This window comes from Protomyctophum parallelum, assembly GCF_964188405.1.
Source record: "Protomyctophum parallelum genome assembly, chromosome: 13".
NCBI classification, from domain to species: domain Eukaryota; kingdom Metazoa; phylum Chordata; class Actinopteri; order Myctophiformes; family Myctophidae; genus Protomyctophum; species Protomyctophum parallelum.
In genome coordinates, this window is record NC_139708.1 from 28783187 (window position 1) to 28802060 (window position 18874).

Below are 18874 nucleotides of genomic sequence, written 5' to 3' on the forward strand. Positions count from 1 at the left end.
TTATGATAAGTGACAGCCATGAAATATGCACAGCCTGTCAACCCGTCCCCCCCCCCCCATCTCTCTTGTCCCCTTCTCAACAGCTTCTTCCTTTCGCCATCTCTAGTCTCGCTGACACTACCTTCTCGTGGTCTCCATGTTCCCTTTGGAGTTCTCTCTCTCCTTTCTCTTATATACTACGGCTTCACTCTCCGAGCATCTTCTCCTGTCCTCTCGTCCATTTTACGTTGCACCTCTCCTTTCTCTTCCCTTTTCCCTCTCTTTTCCCCTTCTCGATGGCTCCCTCCACATTACATTTCTCTTCCTTTTCTCATCTTCACTTTAGTTTTTTCCCTTGTGGCTTCTTCCTTTTCTCCTTCTCTGCCCTGTCTCACCTTTCTCAATAAGAGCAAGAGAGAGCATCAGAGAGAGAGAGAGAGAGAGAGAGAGAGAGAGAGTGAGTTTAAGATGGCTTGAGGTAAAGGAAGTTTGAGAGAAGGAATACAATAGCATTAGCTTGAGGTAGAAAGGGCGAGGGGAGGGCGAGAGCCCTGTATGCAGATTCAAACACACTGCCTTGTTTACTACAGCAAACAACCTTTACAATTGTTTAGAGTTTGAGATAGACATTATAGAGTTTGAGGTAGACAGAATTTTTTTGATTTAGAGATATAGTTTGTGGTAGACAGAGTTTGACATAGCCAGGTATGACAGTAGGTACAGTATAGGTACAGTAATAGTAGGTAAAACTGTTTGAGGTAGAGATAGTGAGATAGACACACACAGAGTTTGAGATAGAGTTTGATAAGATAGGATTGAGAAAGTTTGACGTTTAGACAGAGATAGTTTGATGAAGACAGAGTTTGAGATACTGTGTCTGTGTCCCTCTTATGCCCATATATGGAGTTCTTTGTCAGGCATGCCCAAATATGGAGTCTATGCAGACATCAGAACATCATAGTGATGTCATAACAGGCCAGCGATGGCGATCAAGGGGTGATTAGGTGTAATCAATCTGCAAATTTGGGCCCTGTCCAGAGCCTGGTCAGGGGCCCTGTCCAGAGCCTCTAGAGCAGTGACCGTTGGGCACTGGCCTACTTGGAACGATGCAAGTTGTAAATGCATGCCCCACCCAGTTATTACTTGCGCGAGCAGAGCGCAAGAACTGTTTTCATTCTGTGACTCTCTCGGCCAATCAGAGATTGTGTATCTCTGATACACAGTGGTCCCCACGGCCAATCAGGGATTGTGTATTTTTGGTGGCGTCGCTCGGCCAATCAGGGATTGTCTGATGACGTAACTATGGTACATTTGGTCATTAATTGGCTGGGTGATCGACGGGTATGGCATGCATGCTGGAGTAAGAACGGTGGTCCCTGATTGGCCGAGGGACAACACCGACATACGTGACCGATTGAGATATGTATGCATGTTGACGTTCTCCACCGACTCAGCGACTCAGAGTTGCACGCCATTCATGGCCTACTTGTATGCAAAGTCTATGCAGATGTCAGAATGTCAGAACAGGCCAGCTCCACATGGACCCTGGGCAGGGGCCCTGTCCAGAGGCCTTTTTGGGGCGGTTCTGGACAACCGTGGGTCCAGCCGATTCGACACCGGGCACTGCACCCTGTGCGGTGGTGTGGAACGTGTGTGTCGAATTTGAAGTCGGTGGGGCGAATGGTTCTCGAGTTACGTGGATTACACACAGACAGACAGACATACAGACAGACGTACTGTACAGAGACTTGGTGCATTTATAGATAGATAGCTTGATGTGCACAACGTTTGCAGTAGACCGAGGGTTTGATATAGAGATTATAGAGACATATAGATAAGTTTGAGATAGTTTGAGAAATAGTAATAGTTTAAGAGTCATAGCACACATAGCAAACACAGTACATCAAAACAAGTCCTCCCTACAACATATCTTTGAAATATTTTATTTATTTTATACGCCGTTTGTTTTTATGGAAAATACTTTGGCACATGGAGAGCATTTTCTTTCGGATATATTTCATTATACATAGCATACAGGACGATAGCTCGGACCACACCATTTAAGCACTGATTGAGTCTAATACATTATATATTATGTAAATCCTAGCCATGAGCAGGCCAATTATTATTTATCTTTTCATGCACAAAGTACATTTTCTTCTCCCTCCGCTGGGAGGAATTGTAGAAACAAAACAAACTAAACAAAAACAAAAAAAATACATGAATCCTTGATCAACATCTCTCCTATATTTGTTACAATACTGACCACATTGTCATAAGACATATATTATATACGAATTCACATTTGAACCTTTGACACAGTTTTATAAATGTATGTTTTTGTACATGCATACGGTATGTAAAAGATATTGGTTGCTATAATACAGGAATTATATATTTTGTTCCAAAATGCAGGAACAGATATAGGACTGGAATACTGTATATTCCTGGACAAGGATGCAGCCTTACAATATGACCTCATAATCCTGACACTTTCATTGGCTTTCACGCACATACAGTAATAGTACACAGTAGGGAACAGTAGTCTGGAATCACTTTTCAATGCACTCTTCTATCGACAGCTTGAGTTTTAGGTTTTGACATCATAAGACGGGTATATGACGCTTAGCCAATGACTTTCTTTCAACCCCATGCCAACTCTAGTCTGTCTATTCATTTCAAATTCAACATTATTGCCTATTATACCATGGCCTCAGAGAATGCTAAATTCTGATTGCACAGAGGACATGCAGATAATCGGAAGGAAGTGGTCTCATAAAAATGGTACTGTATCAACAGTTATTTAAGCCTACATAGCTACAGCACACGCTATCCTTAAAAGTAACATGGATTTCGATATAACTTTAACATTTTGGTTGGAGATACTGTAACGCCAACAAAACGTTTCTATTGCAGTGTATTGCCTCAAAATAAGGAAGACCACTACTTATGATTAAATTGTTGGTAAGTGGCTGTGGTATACCGCTAGATAATCAAATACAAGCCCTGGAGTTATCTAAAAATATTACACTCTGCGGAGGCAAACCCTGAGGCCATTTTCCTTCGCATCGGGGCACTATGTTCTGATTCATCTTTCATCTTTCATTAGCTGCTTATACTTCCAAAATCTGTGAAAAACGTTATCCTGAGGTGTAGATTATGTTTTATCTGTAGACAGTATCTATCATCCTGATAGCTCATCACTCACAAGTAGAATTCTTGCTTGCCATCTGTTTCAGGTCAAAGAACTCAGCACTGCCATAAAACCCAATTAGAACACAGTTATGTGCTCTGTCACTTCAATGAAACAACGAGTCACAGTAAAGGTCGGTGCCAAGTTTAACTGCAGCTAACTGCTCTTACATCATAAAAACACATGGATTTAACTTTGTTCTGTTGCAAACTATTGCAACAGTGTATCTCAGATACACTTTTGAACTGCAATGCAACTACTGTTTCAGATATGATATTATACAGTATGTTCAGGTGGCGGATGAACTCACTGGTGTGGGTTGTACCATCATCAAAGCTAGTTCAGCTGGCTAGGCCCATTTCATACCACTCCCAACGGGAGCAAACCTTTGCTCCCTCAGCCTTATGCTAATCCTAGCCATCTGTTTCGACGGTCAGTCCATATTTTCTGTGCCCAGTGGAAGACTTGCATCTCCAATTGTGTGTACATATTTCCCACAATTAAGGCAGATGATAATAGTGCCCCGCATGTAGAAAATGTTTCTGGTCTTAAATGATCTTACTGTGAAGCAAACATTGTAAAAAGCTAAAGTAAAATTCACCTTGCCTAAAGAGGCAACTGTTTATGAAACATCTGTGGAAGGGACCAACACTGTCTGTATAATGGTCCCGCTGATTTCTTTAGTACCGATTATTTTTACAATCTAAACCGAGAGTTTAGATTGCATTGCAAAGAAACCACAAATAACTTCTCGTGAGTTAGCATTGATGTGTATAGCTGCAACTACAGTACACTAAACCAAGAACAGACATCTTATAAGTTATATTACCACTTTAGCTAACTACTACAGTAAAAGTAGTAGCATCCTTGTTTCCATGGCTACTGCCAAAATGGCAAGACATTTCACCAACTGTTTTCTGCGGGACTGCACTTCAAAGACAAGGACCCTCTCTAATGTCTGACTCTGTGCCTTTTCTTGGTCCAGATTCTGTCCGACTGTCCCCACAAAATATTATTGCTAGCTGGGGGAAACATCAATAAAACAAAAACAAGTACATCTTCCTGCATTGCATTGCCTGACGTCGACTCATCAACACCCTTAAGGCCAGCCCCAAAAGCCAACCGACAACACTGACTTTAGATGGATCTGACATCTGAATAATGTCTCCTTCTTTGGCCTCTACGAAGAAGGGGGGTAGGGATGGGATGCTATGAAAATGACATGTTACGATTATTGTGGCAAAAATAATTGCGACTAACGGTATTACCGGGATAATCAAAATATGCTTAAGACTTAAGTTGCAACCTTTGTTAACAGAATCCCTATTCTGGGCGGGAACTTTTGCCAGCGATAGCCGCTCTACGAGCTCACAACGTGCTTTGTGAGCTGCTATTTTTGGCTAATGGATTTGCGTAGAGTGAAATAAGAGCGTTCTTTACAGGTACTACTAAGTGGAACTGAATTTGCAGCTCAACAAAAGCTAATTAGTCCCAGTGTATGACGGAGGACAATGTTGTGATAAATGTACTGTACATTTCCACGATACTATTATTGTGAGCGGTTTTTATTTTATTTTTACGATAAACGACAATAATGATTATCGTCCCATCCCTACAAGAAGGTGTCTATTGGTTTGGAGTTTGGATAAGACAGAGTCTGCCTGCTTGGGGTGGGATATTAAGGAATCAATCAATACACAAATTCAGCTAACACACAAAGCCATGCAGGCAAGGCGCTAGGAAGACAGGCATGTACGTTCACGCACGAACACACACACACACACACACACACACACACACACACACACACACACACACACAGGCACGCACACACACACACACACACACACACACACACACAGGCACGCACACGCGCAGTCACGCACTCTGTAAACTGATTCCTATTTCAAGGTAGTCATGCTTTTTTGTTTTTACACTAAGAAACTAACTACTATTCTCTCTCCTTGTTTAAACACTAAAATATAGGATACAGTATCTCTGAATAGTACAATATTACGCAGTTAATGTCTGACCAAAGGACTGCATTTCCCAGCAGCATCTTAGTAGCTTGTGTCCAAGACTGCTCTGCATTGACACAGGAACAGAAGGTAAAAATGTGATTTCCAGCTGTTTGTGGCACAGGTCATACTTTTCTAAATAGGGAAAAAAACCCCAACAACAAAATGTCTACCATAATGTGATACCAAACGTACCAAAAATGTTTACCGTAAATCGGTGTCAGGTCGGCAGTGAAAGTGAGGCAGGTGCTTTTGGGAAATGAAGTCCAGGATTATTCAAACTCATGCAGGGGTATTTCAAACATTCCAGGTTTAGCTAGTGTATAATTATGATCCAGCAGACATAATATTCTGATAGAACGGGGGAAACAAAACACAGCAGAGATTAAGCTAAACTGAAAACACCTTTCACAAAAAGAGATATAAGAAGGGGAACGCTGGAGTGTATATCTTACACGGTACACTAAGTTTGTCTCTGTGTACATTCATTAAACTAATGTTAGTCATGTGTTGATCTGTGTGTGTGTGTGTGTGTGTATGCATGAACCTCCTACAGTAGGAAATGTTGTAAAAGCATGGATGTACTGTATTCTTAAGATGCTAATTATGTCCATGTGTATGTAGTTAAAATCTGGCATGCACAAATGAGAATTGTATGTGTGGGTAGGGCTGATACTGTACAGTACGTGTAGGTGTATTTACGTACTGTAATTCTAAGTCTGTGCATGCAGATGTGTGTCTTTAGATATGTATTGATAGAACCCAAGAGAAGTGTGTGTGTGTGTGTGTGTGTGTGTGTGTGTTGCGTGCATGTGTAAACATCTCCGTGTGTAATTCTATATGATTACGCTTGTTTATGTGAGCGCATATGTTCAGCATGTGTGGGTGCGTGCACGTGTGCGGGCGTACTGTACAGTACGGCATAATGCTAAACGTGTTTCTTCACATGCGTGAGTGTGTGCGTGTCAGCTCAGGCCTGCTCTGTGGCGACAGAGGCATCAGTGCAGGCTCCAGGGAACTCTGGGTTGATAAAGGAGAAGCCCTGGAACTCATCCTGGTCCAGGTTCTGAATGAATTCCTCGTCGACAGGGGTCAGTACTGGAGGGTGGCGAGTGAAAAAGCGGTCAAAGTTCTCTGCCTCCCGGCCACACTGTCGTAGAGGAGGAGGAGGAGGAGGAGGAGGGAGGAGGGGAGGGGGCGGGAGGAGTGGGAGGAAGAAGGGACGGGTGGATGGATGAATGGGAGGGAGGGAGGGAGGGAGGGAGAGAGTGAGAGGAAAACAAAAAAAAGGAGATGGAGGGGTTGAACTCGGGTGTGTGGCGACAAGTAATGCAAGCATGGTTTCAAACATGAGAACAACGGTATGCAGAGAGGGTGTACTTTGCTTTGAGTTTGTCCTGGTAAAAGGACGTTCAAAGTGAATGCAGTGATGATGCCACTGATGACGGATCTAAGATTATTAGGCGCCTCAGACCTCTGGGTTTTGTGCGCTTGTCGTTGTTCAAATGTTTGAAGCAAATTCAAGTGTACATCAATACAAAAAACAGGGGAAAGGTTGCCTCAAATGACGTCCTGTGGCTCTGTGGCAGGGCACTACTGTACACCACGCCAGGCACTACTGTACACCACGCCAGGCAGGTTGCTAGACTAATGCTAATGCAGCTGACAGCAGTGCTGCTGCGACTGAAGGAGGTCTATTGCACAGTGCCATTTTGTCTACTGATTTCTGTTTTGATGTTGTTGTTGTTGTTGTTGTATTAACTACTATTAAACATGTTCCACAGGAAGATAAATGGCGAAAGCTGGAAATCCCCTCTCTGGGACACAGAGTTAGAAAGACAGAAATGGTGCCTTCCTACAGTGAGATAAGGTTGGGAAAAGATGAAGCATTCTTTTAAGTCTCTAATCTTGCACTTGTACTGTATGTCGCTCAGGATAAGAGCATCTGTTAATGCCTAAATTGTTATTGTAAATTGTAAGACACAGATGTCAGCCGAATTTAAATCAAATGAAACCATTATAATTTTTTCCTCACCATTTGGAGCCCACGCACCCCTGAGACCACGTGTCAGGCTTCATGTTCAATTTGAAAATTCTATATTTTCCCAACAGTAAGCCTCGCAGAGGCTTTGGGCCAGACATTTATTTAATAACGTCTTCATTTTGCGTTAATTTCCATTGACGTGCCTGCATTGAGGTTTAATTAAGACAAAAAGGACTTTGTTATTCTCTGCTGGCATCACTCAGAGGGACAGACTCAAGACTCATTAAGTCTGAGAAACTCGTCGACCAAATAAAATCCAGGCAGGCTGTTTACGGTTTGGGGGCAATATAGGAGATGATATGTACTTAACAGGCCCGGCTTCGACAGCACTTCCAGATGAATTAGAAATATGTGCATTCATTTTCATCTCACTGGGGCGCCAGATAATGGGTGGGGTTTCCTCCCCATAGGACAATACAATACAAGTGCCAGGAAGTTGAGACATTCACAGTAAAGTATCTGAACTGATATAGAATACTTCATGAACTTAACTGAACCCACGGTGTGCGAATGATCCTAATAAGGATAAGTCCCACCCAACTGGAAATCAATATCGTTTAAACACTAGGTCATAAATCAGAATAGGACAGAGCCCTCTTTCTGACTCTTGCAGTCTGAAACGAGTTTAGTAATCCTGCACTCGACGTTGTCAGTGTGTTCCCGTTGAGTCAAACCGCATGGATATGATTATTATTATAGTCGGAGTGGCCTACGGTTATAAGCAGAGCACTGCACACGGGAGGTACAGGATTCAATTTGAGACAGAGCCCTGGAGCATGCATTACAAACATAAACACTCAATAATACTATGACAACACAGAGACACAAGTAAAGATGCATGGATGGAAGGATGGATGGATGGATGGATGAACGGACGGATGGATGGCTGGCTGGATGGATGGGGTAGAGTGGAAATTTGAGCGTAGGATGGATGGTTGGATGGATGGACGGATACATGGATGACTGAATGGACAAACAGATAGAAGACCTGTGTGGTGCCAGTTCAATATGGAGGCGGGCATATCATACCAACGACCAACCCGGAACAACAAACTAAGACCAGCAAACCGAATCAATCAACCAATCAACCAATCAATCAATCAAATATACAAACATAATTTCTAGTGTATTCCAGCATGACAGCATGAACAGAAGAATGTTTTCTATTTATCAAGGACACATGTTCTACAAACTGTAGCTTCAATGCTCAAATTAATAGAGAGAGAGAGAGAGAGAGAGAGAGAGAGAGAGAGAGAGAGAGAGAGAGAGAGAGATAAAGGTGAAAGGACAAAGGAGAAGAGATTAATAACAAGTAAGAAAGAGAGACCAGAGAAGAGGGTGACAAAGAGAGAGAAATGGGAGGAGAAGAAGAGAGAAGAAAGAGAGAGAGGAGGAGAGATCAGACAACATATGTTAGTCGACACATCAGAGGAGATGAGAAACCACAGTGGAATGTTAAACAGCCCGATTACAATGTGCGCACACACACACACACACGTGCGAGCGCGCACACGTCACACACACAGTACAGAAGATGGGTGACAAATTAAAGAAAAAAACCTGCGAAAAATTAGTGGAGGAATAGAAGCAATGCATCTTCAATTCCATACAGCTGGACTGCATGATACATTTAAATAGATGCAGTGCCATATTTCTTGTTTGTGTATATAGAAATACAGCTGTTCAACATTAAAATCTACAGTTTTTGGAAGTAAGAAAATTGGGATTTGGGACTACAGAGATGCGTAGAAAAGCAATGGTCAGATGAGTCATGCATCGCCATTATTTTCCAAAAGGCGGTGACCGCATGCATGGCATGCATCTAGAGAGAATCGCCCAGGACCCGATTTAGCTTGAGCCCGTCAGAAATGCGCTGCATGCATGGCTCCGTAATGCTGTGGGGGGGGGGTTTGGGTCACCTGGTCCCTTAGAGGGAAGGGTCACTGCAAAGTTATTCTGCGAGATCACCTTTATCCTACGATGAAACGCATCTATCCTGTTGGGAGGGAGTTCTTCCAGGATGCGCGGCCCATCCACAAGGCATGAGGGGGTCACTGAATGTTTGATGAAATGAATATGATTATGTTTCATCCCTCCAGTAGATTTCCGGAGTCTTGTGTGATCTATGCCAAGGCACACTGAAGCTGTTCTGGCAACCTTCATTTAGTGTTCTGGATGATGTGCTGTCTAATGCTGCGTTCACATGCTGGCAGATGCAAAGCTACAGGCTACCATTCAACTGAGCCAGTTCACATGCTGACAGATGCAAAGCTACAGGCTACCATTCAACTGAGCCAGCGACACCAAGATGCAAAGATACAGCTTAACGGTCCCGTTCCTTAACGGTTCCTATACACTCTCACAGTGCGTTTTAACAGCAGGCGAGCATCGGCCGACACATCGTCCAATCGCCCGTCATCGCCCCAAAAAGATGAATTATTTGTATATTTTCGGGTGACGTTCCTCCGCCCACTTTTCGACCATCGCCCGTTCGCCTGCTATCGCCGGTAGTCGCCGGGTCCCATAGACACCGGGTCCCATAGACAAATAATGCACTTCCGCCCGCTGTTAAAAAAAAAAGTACTGTCAGAGTTACAGATGGGGGTTCCAAATGGACCCTTACAGGTCTGTAACTCTGAGAGTTTACAAATGGTTCCATTTGAACCACCGTGAAGTCCACATAGCAGCTCTGACAGTGTGATGAAACCCGTTCCGTAAACTGTTCCAAAATGTGATGGAATGGAACCGATTCTGGTTCCTTGTTGTTGTTGGATCCGGTTCCCGGCGGTTACGCACACGCACACACATGCATGTAAAATGACATGCACATACAGTACACATCGCTTCTCAACAATACTATGTCAACTAACTGTGAAGTGTGAATGTTACACCAGCAGTCACACCACTACTACTCTTTGATCTTTTGAGAGAGACGCACGCACACGCACACGCACACGCACACACACACACACACACACACACACACACACACACACACACACACACACACACACACACACACACACACACACACACACACCCCCCCAAGCAGGCCATATGACAGCTGCATACAATTCTCAGAAGGAGTCTTTAACACGAGAGCGGCCTAAGGCTGAGTGTGGGGGGGCGTGTGCGTGTGTGCGTGATAGTGTGTGCATAGAGCATGCGTTTCTGGATGAATGTGTGCTTGTCTTGCTTGAGCTTGACGCTGGCAGTCAGGTTCATGTGGGTGTGTGTAGTACATCTGTCAGATGATGAGCACACAATTCTTGTGGCATGAGTGCATGTGTGTGGGCGTGTCCTCACATATCCACCTGACCGCTGCCATTAGGATCACAGTCACCACGGACGCACAAAAGGGGTGGAGCACTATTATAGCAACACCATCAGCCTTTATCTGGAGTCTAGACACACACACACATGCATCAGATCGACCCCTCTCTCACTCCCACTCCCACACCCCAACCCATCTTTTCCTCTGTCACAGCACACGGTCCCAGACAGAGGGGCCGTGACCCAGACTCCCAGACAACATCTGGCCAGTATGAGTAAATGATATAAAGGGTGGGTGGAGAAGACAAGAGAGGGAGAGGTAGAAATAGGCCACCGATTTTCCAGTTTCAGCGATCCATCCATCCATCCACATCACAGATTTATCTGTGTCATGGCAAAATCTCATCTAATCACATTTGTGCCAGTTTGAATCAAAATGACAGACAGTTGGCTAGCTTCATTATAATTATCATCATCATCACCATCACCACCACTGTCCTCCATCACAGGGCAGGTTCAGACCGGGTCCGATTGATTGGAATCGTTCCAGAGCACGATTATCTCACCGCTGGCCAGCATTCACATAGGCCATGATTCTTCCGTACACGAGTACACTTATAGTCCAATGTAATGGTACCTTGGTGCCTCATGGGGGCGCTGTGGACCACGCAGGCTTTGGGAGATCGAGAATGTCATGTGACAGAAGATGAACGAGAGTCACGTCACGTGTCAAGAGTTTAGAGCAAATAATAAAGTTTGACTGACGTTCCTGACGTCTTGAGTTGTAATGATTACAGAACAACAATACACAACCAAAGCAGTGTGCAATTATATATGACTGACGTCAGTGACGCATTACTTGGTATCTTATAAGCAGCCTCTAGTTAGTGTATATGCCATTGAATGTACCGTGTTGCATAACAGTGACTAATCCTTGGTATCTTTATCCTAGTCTTCCATAGCGGTCCATCACAATCACCTCCATCGTCACACAGTCGACATCCTCACCTTCATCATCATCACCATCACCATCATCTTAACAAGCAGTGTGTCATCATACTAAGCGTCACAGTTTCAGAGACTTCTCATTCCTCATTCAACATGTGAGACATCATGACCATGACCATGACCATCACATCATGACCATCACCATCACCACCGTTATCATCATCATGATTAGAGCCCAGCCGATATATCTTCATATATCGTTACTTTTGGTAATTATGCAATTAGGCAATTATGCAGCCAATGAGTCCGTGCCAACCTTTTAACTCCATAAATAGCACATATACTAGCTTTGTGAGCTTGTAGATTGACCTTTTTTTATATATATATTTAGCCCAATATATATTGGGCAAAACGTTTGTTGTGTTTGTGTAATTTTATGTGTTTGCTTATAAGTTAATCGGCCTCGAATGCACATTTTAATCAAATCAAACTGTTACTAATTGACTGATTATTAATCTGCTTTTTTCAACTTGAATTAAAGACACATCGGTCAAATCATTGGTAATCAGTAGCTGAGGACTCTCCCAATCCCAGTTCAGCATCAGATTCCAACCCAAACATGTGCCACGGACCACGGGCCAGGCTCTAATCATGATGCTTTCTTGACTTACCTGTGTACAATCCCCCAGAGAAGACAGGACAGAGAGACAGACAGGCATATTTCAGGAGGAAAAGATCAGTAAAATGTAAGAAGACAGAGACAGAGAGAAAAGTAGAGAAAACTTTTGGTGTGGATTTTTCACTAGATTCACTATTGGAGCCATGAAGTTGTAAACCCTTCATCTGGGGGCCAATCTATTAAGAGTTCAAAGGTCACATAGTTTCCTTGAACATTTTCGGTGTGTCAGATTGAATCTCTGTGTTTGAGCCATCATCAGGTCATGTTTGGGTGACTGTACAGTGGTACAGCATAAACACATTCTTCATAGGTCCATGGCGTCTATATTTTTCACATGTCCTTATAGGTATGGCCATGGCTGAATGGTCAGAGAGGCCGCCTGGAAGCCGAAGGTACCAGGTTCGATTCCAGGCAATTGTGTCAAAGTGTCCCTGAGCAAGACACTTAACTTAACTGCTCCCTGAGCGCTGTAGGCTACTAATTAAGCACTATTACACGAGAGGGTGTTCTTTATTGTCATTAACGCACGCCTGCGAAGTGAATTCTTTGTTTTGAATAGCCGGGGCCATTATCGTGGTTTTAGGCACGGCTAGAAAGCTGTTTCAACCAATCAGATTGCTTCCTCGAAACGACCTGTAATAATGCCTGCTCACTGCTCCTATAGTGGTATTTATAGGATGGTTAAAAATATACAATCCAATTGTTGTCAGACTGAGTTTCTACTCTCACTTTGGTCCGGATGGTCAATACATTGCCTTGTTGACGGTCGTTTTGTGGTCAGGGTCACTTGTGGTCGGCCTCAGCTCTAGAAAGCTCAAAGCACTTACTCGGATCTAAAGTGTGCACAAGCCAATAAGGGCAGACTAAATGTCAGATTTAAAACTAGCATTATGCAATCTGACTCCATCATGGTCCAACTAGATAAAGTACTTATTTATTCATGGCAGGACTTGAGCGATAAAGCGTTGGGTTTGAGATGGCACTTGGGGAGTATAGGAAATGCACTTCCTTGTGTGTGTGTGTGGTTTTCTTTATATATATTTATTTTATCCCACGATTTTGCAACCCATTTTTTTCAACCAGTGCAAATTGTCTAATCAATATAATGCTGGGCTCTACACTCCCTCTGCCAACCTTAGGGGAGCAACAGACTGACCTCATGCTTCCTTCAATGCATAAGGAGTCCAAGGCGCTTCTCCGACAGGGGGGGGGGGGGGGGGGGAGTTTCCCCGTGCGGACGTAGCGCGTGGAAGGAACACGTTATTCCAACCAGTTCCTTTCCACTCCATCAGGCGCCCCGGCTGACCAGGGGGAGGCAGTATAGCGACCAGGATTACTGCATGATTTTTGTGAGGGTAGTACCTACCCTATAGGAGACACGGGGAGAACGTGCAAACTCCACACAGAAAGACCCTTTTGCCAAACCCCACGTAGGGTATGGGCACTGATGACACCGCGGAGGAGAGAACACGGCGCCGACGAGAATCGAACCCAGGACCTTCTAGCTGTGAGGGCGTAACAGCGCTACCGACTGCGCCACCGTGCCCCCCACTCCTGCACTTCCTTGTCGAGGGTTTCCCGGGGGCCAGTGTCAGGTCTAAATGAAAAGGGCCACGGTTTCAGGGGGACGTTCAGACTTACAGCTTTGGGTTTGAATGGCGGCTGCACCTCCTTGTTCTCCAGCTTGTCCCAGTCCATGTAGCGGAAGAAGCCGTGGTCCCGGATGTCCCTCTCCCCCTCGGGGCCACAGCCCAGACGCTTGGCCGGGTGTTTGGTCATCAGCTGGACACACACACACACACACACACACACACACACACACACACACACACACACACACACACACACACACACACACACACACACACACACACACACACACACACACACACACACACACACACACGGATTTAAGGAAAGAAATGGAGCTACCCTTGAAAAGTGCACAGACGACCCTTTTGGTTCCATTTGTACACTCTTCTGAGTTAAATGAACATGGAGTAAGGTAGGTAATTAGTCCCCCCAATCCCTTCCATCTTTACAGGTTTGCTATCTTCTTAAAACAGTTTTTACTAAAACGCCCTTTTAGCCCCCTTGATTACAGCATATGTTTTCAAACACTTTGTAACATAAAGAAAAGGTGTTATTCCATCTTTCCTCACACCGGAGCGTGCCAGAATGACGCCGCACCACTTTCTTGATGAACAGAATATTCACAGTACTTTCTAGATATCATCTATCTGGAAATGTCAACGGCAAGATTACACGGAGCGAAAGAGGAAAACATTAATATTTGGTCTGGTATTGCAGATTTGGTCAAGGACATGATTTAGTCTTTATTATTATTATTTCCCATTTCCCATTGCACAGTGGTATTAATCTTGACGCAGGTGTGTATTTTGTGGCATCTTTGGTCCCGGGGGAAGGGTGGGTGGGATTGTTTTTTGTTTTTGTTTTTTTTGTTCCTTTTTTTTGCTGTTGTACGTGTTACTTGTTTTGTTAAATGTTTTATTGTGCTATTTTGTCTTAAATAAAAAACATTTGATGACAAAAAAAAGAATATTCACAGTAAACACAATCCCTGTTTAAATTAATACAATAATGTTTTTACATTCGTCACCAAATAGCATCGTGTTCAGACATATTCATGAATTCAGTCTAATATTTAATCGTTAGTCATAGTTGATTTTTGATAGTATTGTAAACTTGCCACCGTTAGGAACAATGGATCACATACTGTAACCTTTAAAATGAGCCACACTCTGGTACACATTTAGGCCACTTCAGTCAACAAATTATACAGGGAGGGTTTAAGTGTGGGTAAACAAATAGCACTACACCCCTGCTTCCTAGCATCTTTCCTTTTCCGCTTCATTAAAAAAAAAGGAGGAAAAAAAAGGCTTTGGCTTATATTGTGTGTGTGTGTGTGTGTGTGTGTGTGTGTGTGTGTGAGTGTGTGCGTGCGTGTGTCTGTGCGTACACCTCCCTCGGCAGTCATAACTCATTACATTAGCAGTAAAATAACATTTAACACGGGTCGGACACTCATACTCACATTTACACACACAGACATTCAGGTACACACATAAACTCTGTTCACATACACGCACGCACACATACACGCACACACAGAAGATTTCCAATTACAGAGTCAAAAGTTAAATGCTCAGCGAGGAGAATTTTCGGGATGAAAAATGAGAACGTAATTGAGTGTTGTTTGGTAAATTCTCCTCCAAAGCACTAAATGACCATAGAGGGCATTCATTCTCTCTGCATGGCTCTCCCTCCTTAAATCCATCTTTCTCTTTTCATTTTGAGCATTTATTCTCTGCATATATTTTTACTTTGTGGTTTAGTGTATTGTTTTGATACTTTTATAAAACCTCCCCAAATAACCGTTAGTATTCTCAGACTCTCTTTTTATTCTCATATCTCATAATGTTGCACATAGCCAGAGCAGGCCACTGCGTGACAAAAGGAGTTAACAGGCAATTATGGGCACTGTATTTTGCCTGTAAACCTCAAGTTTAGCAGCATATACAGTTAATATACGGTAATATACAGGTGTGATGGTACAATTCGGGAGTTTACACGGCGTTTGTTGCAAAGTTTAACGGGAGTTTCCTGTAATATACACATCCGTATTCCATGCTTTTTGCGGAGCAGAACATGTGTGTTTTTGTGTCTTCTCTTGTGTAGGGACAAATTGACACGATTAGGCGTTGCTGTAGAATTGTACAGTTTGTGTGTGTGTGTGTGTGTGTGTGTGTGTGTGTGTGTGTGTGTGTGTGTGTGTGTGTGTGTGTGTGTGTGTGTGTCAACTTGCTGGCTATGAAATATTGATGCTGGTTAAGGCGAAGGCAGAGGAGTGGAAAGGTGCGCACACGCCTATATGCACACATGCAAAATTTAAACCCCTTAAGCATGCACATGTGCATGCATATATATACAAGTATATATATATATATATTTACAATATTTATGGACACTTTCATTTCCTGACATGTAACCATGACGATTATGCTTAACCCCCTTAATTCTGATCAAACCTTCACCCAGCCTGACCTCTGACCTCTAACACCACACCCAGCACAGACACCCTGGGGCTTCCTTTAACTCTGACAGTCTCTGTGTGTGTGTGTGTGTGTGTGTGCGCGCGCATGTGTGTACAGTTAAAACATAAAACTAATAGACACACATTACATACTTGCATGTGCATACAAGTATGTAATGTGTGTCTATTAGTTGTATGTGTCTACAGTACGTGATGTTTCTCTGTATATTCTGAATACTGTGCGTGCGTGCGTGTGTGTGAGAGAATGATGAAGGCAGACTCACTCAGAGCCTTGAATTGTATGTCTTACTAATGTTTTCTACATACTTTTAGTAACAAGTACAACAAAGCACTTTTAAAAGAGTACTTTTCCATCACGGCTAATGGCGGTTCTGTCCAGCTCAGTTAAATTGTGACCAAGGTTTTCATTCCACTCCGCTTACTGCGGATGAACCCAGCGAGATGGAACCCGGGCTGCTTGAGGTCGTCGTCAGCTGCACAGTGTCTCTAGTAGAAGAACCACTGCTGCCTTGTTGGAATGAGCCAGGTGTAGTATGACTTTGAGTTCAGTGGCAGTATTGAGGCCCTTGATATGGAAGAGGAGCACTGGCAGGTGGTCGATGGTCGTGATGGCCGCCGAAAGCCGGTGATCGGGGGTGATCTACATACAAGCTCAAGCGCACAATGTGTGGCGATAGATCTGCTGTTCACGGTGTGCGACACGTCGCATGAACGAGTAAATCAATCAGGGATCAGGTTCAGAGAAGTCAGTCTTCTCAGGCTGTCAGTCGCCACGGCAACTGAACCCTCCACTATGTGTGTGAGCGAGAAAGAAAATAAGCGAGCACGTATAGAACGATGTGTGTGTGTGTGTGTTCATACCCCTTTACAGATGGCGACAGCCTCCTTGGACATAGACTTGGGGTAGGAGACATGATGCTCCATAATGGACTGGAACAACTCATCCTCATCCTCACCATCAAACGGAGGCTAGAAGAGAAGAGAAGAGAAGAGAAGAGAAGAGAAGAGAAGAGAAGAGAAGAGAAGAGAAGAGAAGAGAAGAGAAGAGAAGAGAAGAGAAGAGAAGAGAAGAGAAGAGAAGAGAAGAGAAGAGAAGAGAAGAGAAGAGAAGAGAAGAGAAGAGAAGAGAAGAGAAGAGAAGAGAAGAGAAGAGAAGAGAAGAGAAGAGAAGAGAAGAGAAGAGAAGAGAAGCTTTTAGCACATAAATAAAAGCAAGGAAAGACAATTCTGCCAAACTATAACACAAAACAAAAAATTAAATAACTTTGTAGGTTAATTTTGGGGAAATGTCATTTCGGCATGAATTCACACGCATGTACGCACGCACACAAACACTCACATCTGCACGCACACACACACACACACACACACACACACACACACACACACACACACACACACACACACACACACACACACACACACACACACACACACACACACACACACACACACACACACACACACACACACACACACACACACACACACACACACACACACACACACACACCTGTCCGGCCAGCATCTCGTAAAGCAGTACTCCAAAGGCCCACCAATCCACAGATTTCCCATAAGGCTGGTAGGCTATGATCTGAAAGGCAGGTCACATGACAACCATTTAACACACAATAAGATATTCACTTCTTTACTCACCTAGCCTCGTTCTGAGCATTTTCTCGTCTCCGAGGAGAAACGCCTGGTTAGGGAACTTATAGCCTCGATACCCAGGCTTTCATTTCGTCTGCGCGAAAGATGAAAGCCTGGAAAAAGCCGTGGGCTGAACCAGTCTAAAAGTGGGAGTCAACCCTTCCGCGTAGGCGTCGCTCTAAATTATGTGACGTAGCGCTGCACTAGGGGGGAGAGGAGGGGCCGGGGGTGACGGACAGATCGATGAGATCCAATCAGGGTGCGCGTTTTTCTGAGCCGCGGCCCTCCCATCTAGGCCAGAAATGTCTCTGCTTAGGTCAGGCTAGGGAACTTACAGCCTAATGCAGAGCGTGTGTACAGTTTACTGTACCACTTCTGTCTTTTTCGACCAATCACAACACGACTTTCAAGCACGGGAAATCTCACTGTGCCTCACTGGAAGGGCATTCTAGATAATGACCGATCAGCTCTATAATAGACCGCTGTCTAATCAAAGCCTTAGAGCACCGACATGACAGCCATGTAAACAAAACACACAACGTTTGTTTTTGTTTTGTAATTTACATCTAAACATTGCTCTCAAGAATGTTTTTGAAAATATTTCAAAGCGAGAAATAGACAATGCAGCAACCGAAAATGTATTCTATCTGATCAACACTTCCTTGTTGTCCGAGGCGACCGTGTCTGCCCAGCACAACACTTGTGTCATACTTGTAAGCAAGGAAATACTTAGTTTTGTTTTAACTTTTGAGTCAATTTATTAATGTATTCAGTAAGTAGCCGTATAATAAGTAGGATAATTGTCAGCCAGCCGATAATTGTCCGCTATAGTGTCGGTGCCTAATAACCTTGTCGGGTTTTATTTCTCAACAACGACCGGCCGGGTGAAAATTAACCCTTGCATAATACTGTATTCATTCAGTCATTTGGCCATAGAAATAGAGAAGAAATCTACAAGCTCACATGATAGACTAGTAGGTGGGGCTTAAGTGGCTAAGCACACAGTAGTGTAACA

At 43.7% G+C, this 18874-nt stretch overlaps 1 protein-coding gene across 1 annotated transcript in view; it reads right to left on the bottom strand.

The window, feature by feature from the left end:
* Positions 1-1906: 1906 nt before the first annotated feature.
* prkcbb (protein kinase C, beta b) overlaps positions 1907-18874 on the bottom strand; it is a 103884-nt gene continuing 86916 nt past the window's right edge. The window contains exons 14-17 of the mRNA XM_083780232.1: positions 17723-17803; positions 17071-17178; positions 13776-13916; positions 1907-6340 (exon numbers count right to left, since the gene is read on the bottom strand). Of these exons, the coding sequence (XP_083636358.1) occupies positions 6161-6340; positions 13776-13916; positions 17071-17178; positions 17723-17803 (510 nt within the window). The 3' untranslated portion in view covers positions 1907-6160. The remainder of the gene's footprint in view (positions 6341-13775; positions 13917-17070; positions 17179-17722; positions 17804-18874) is intronic.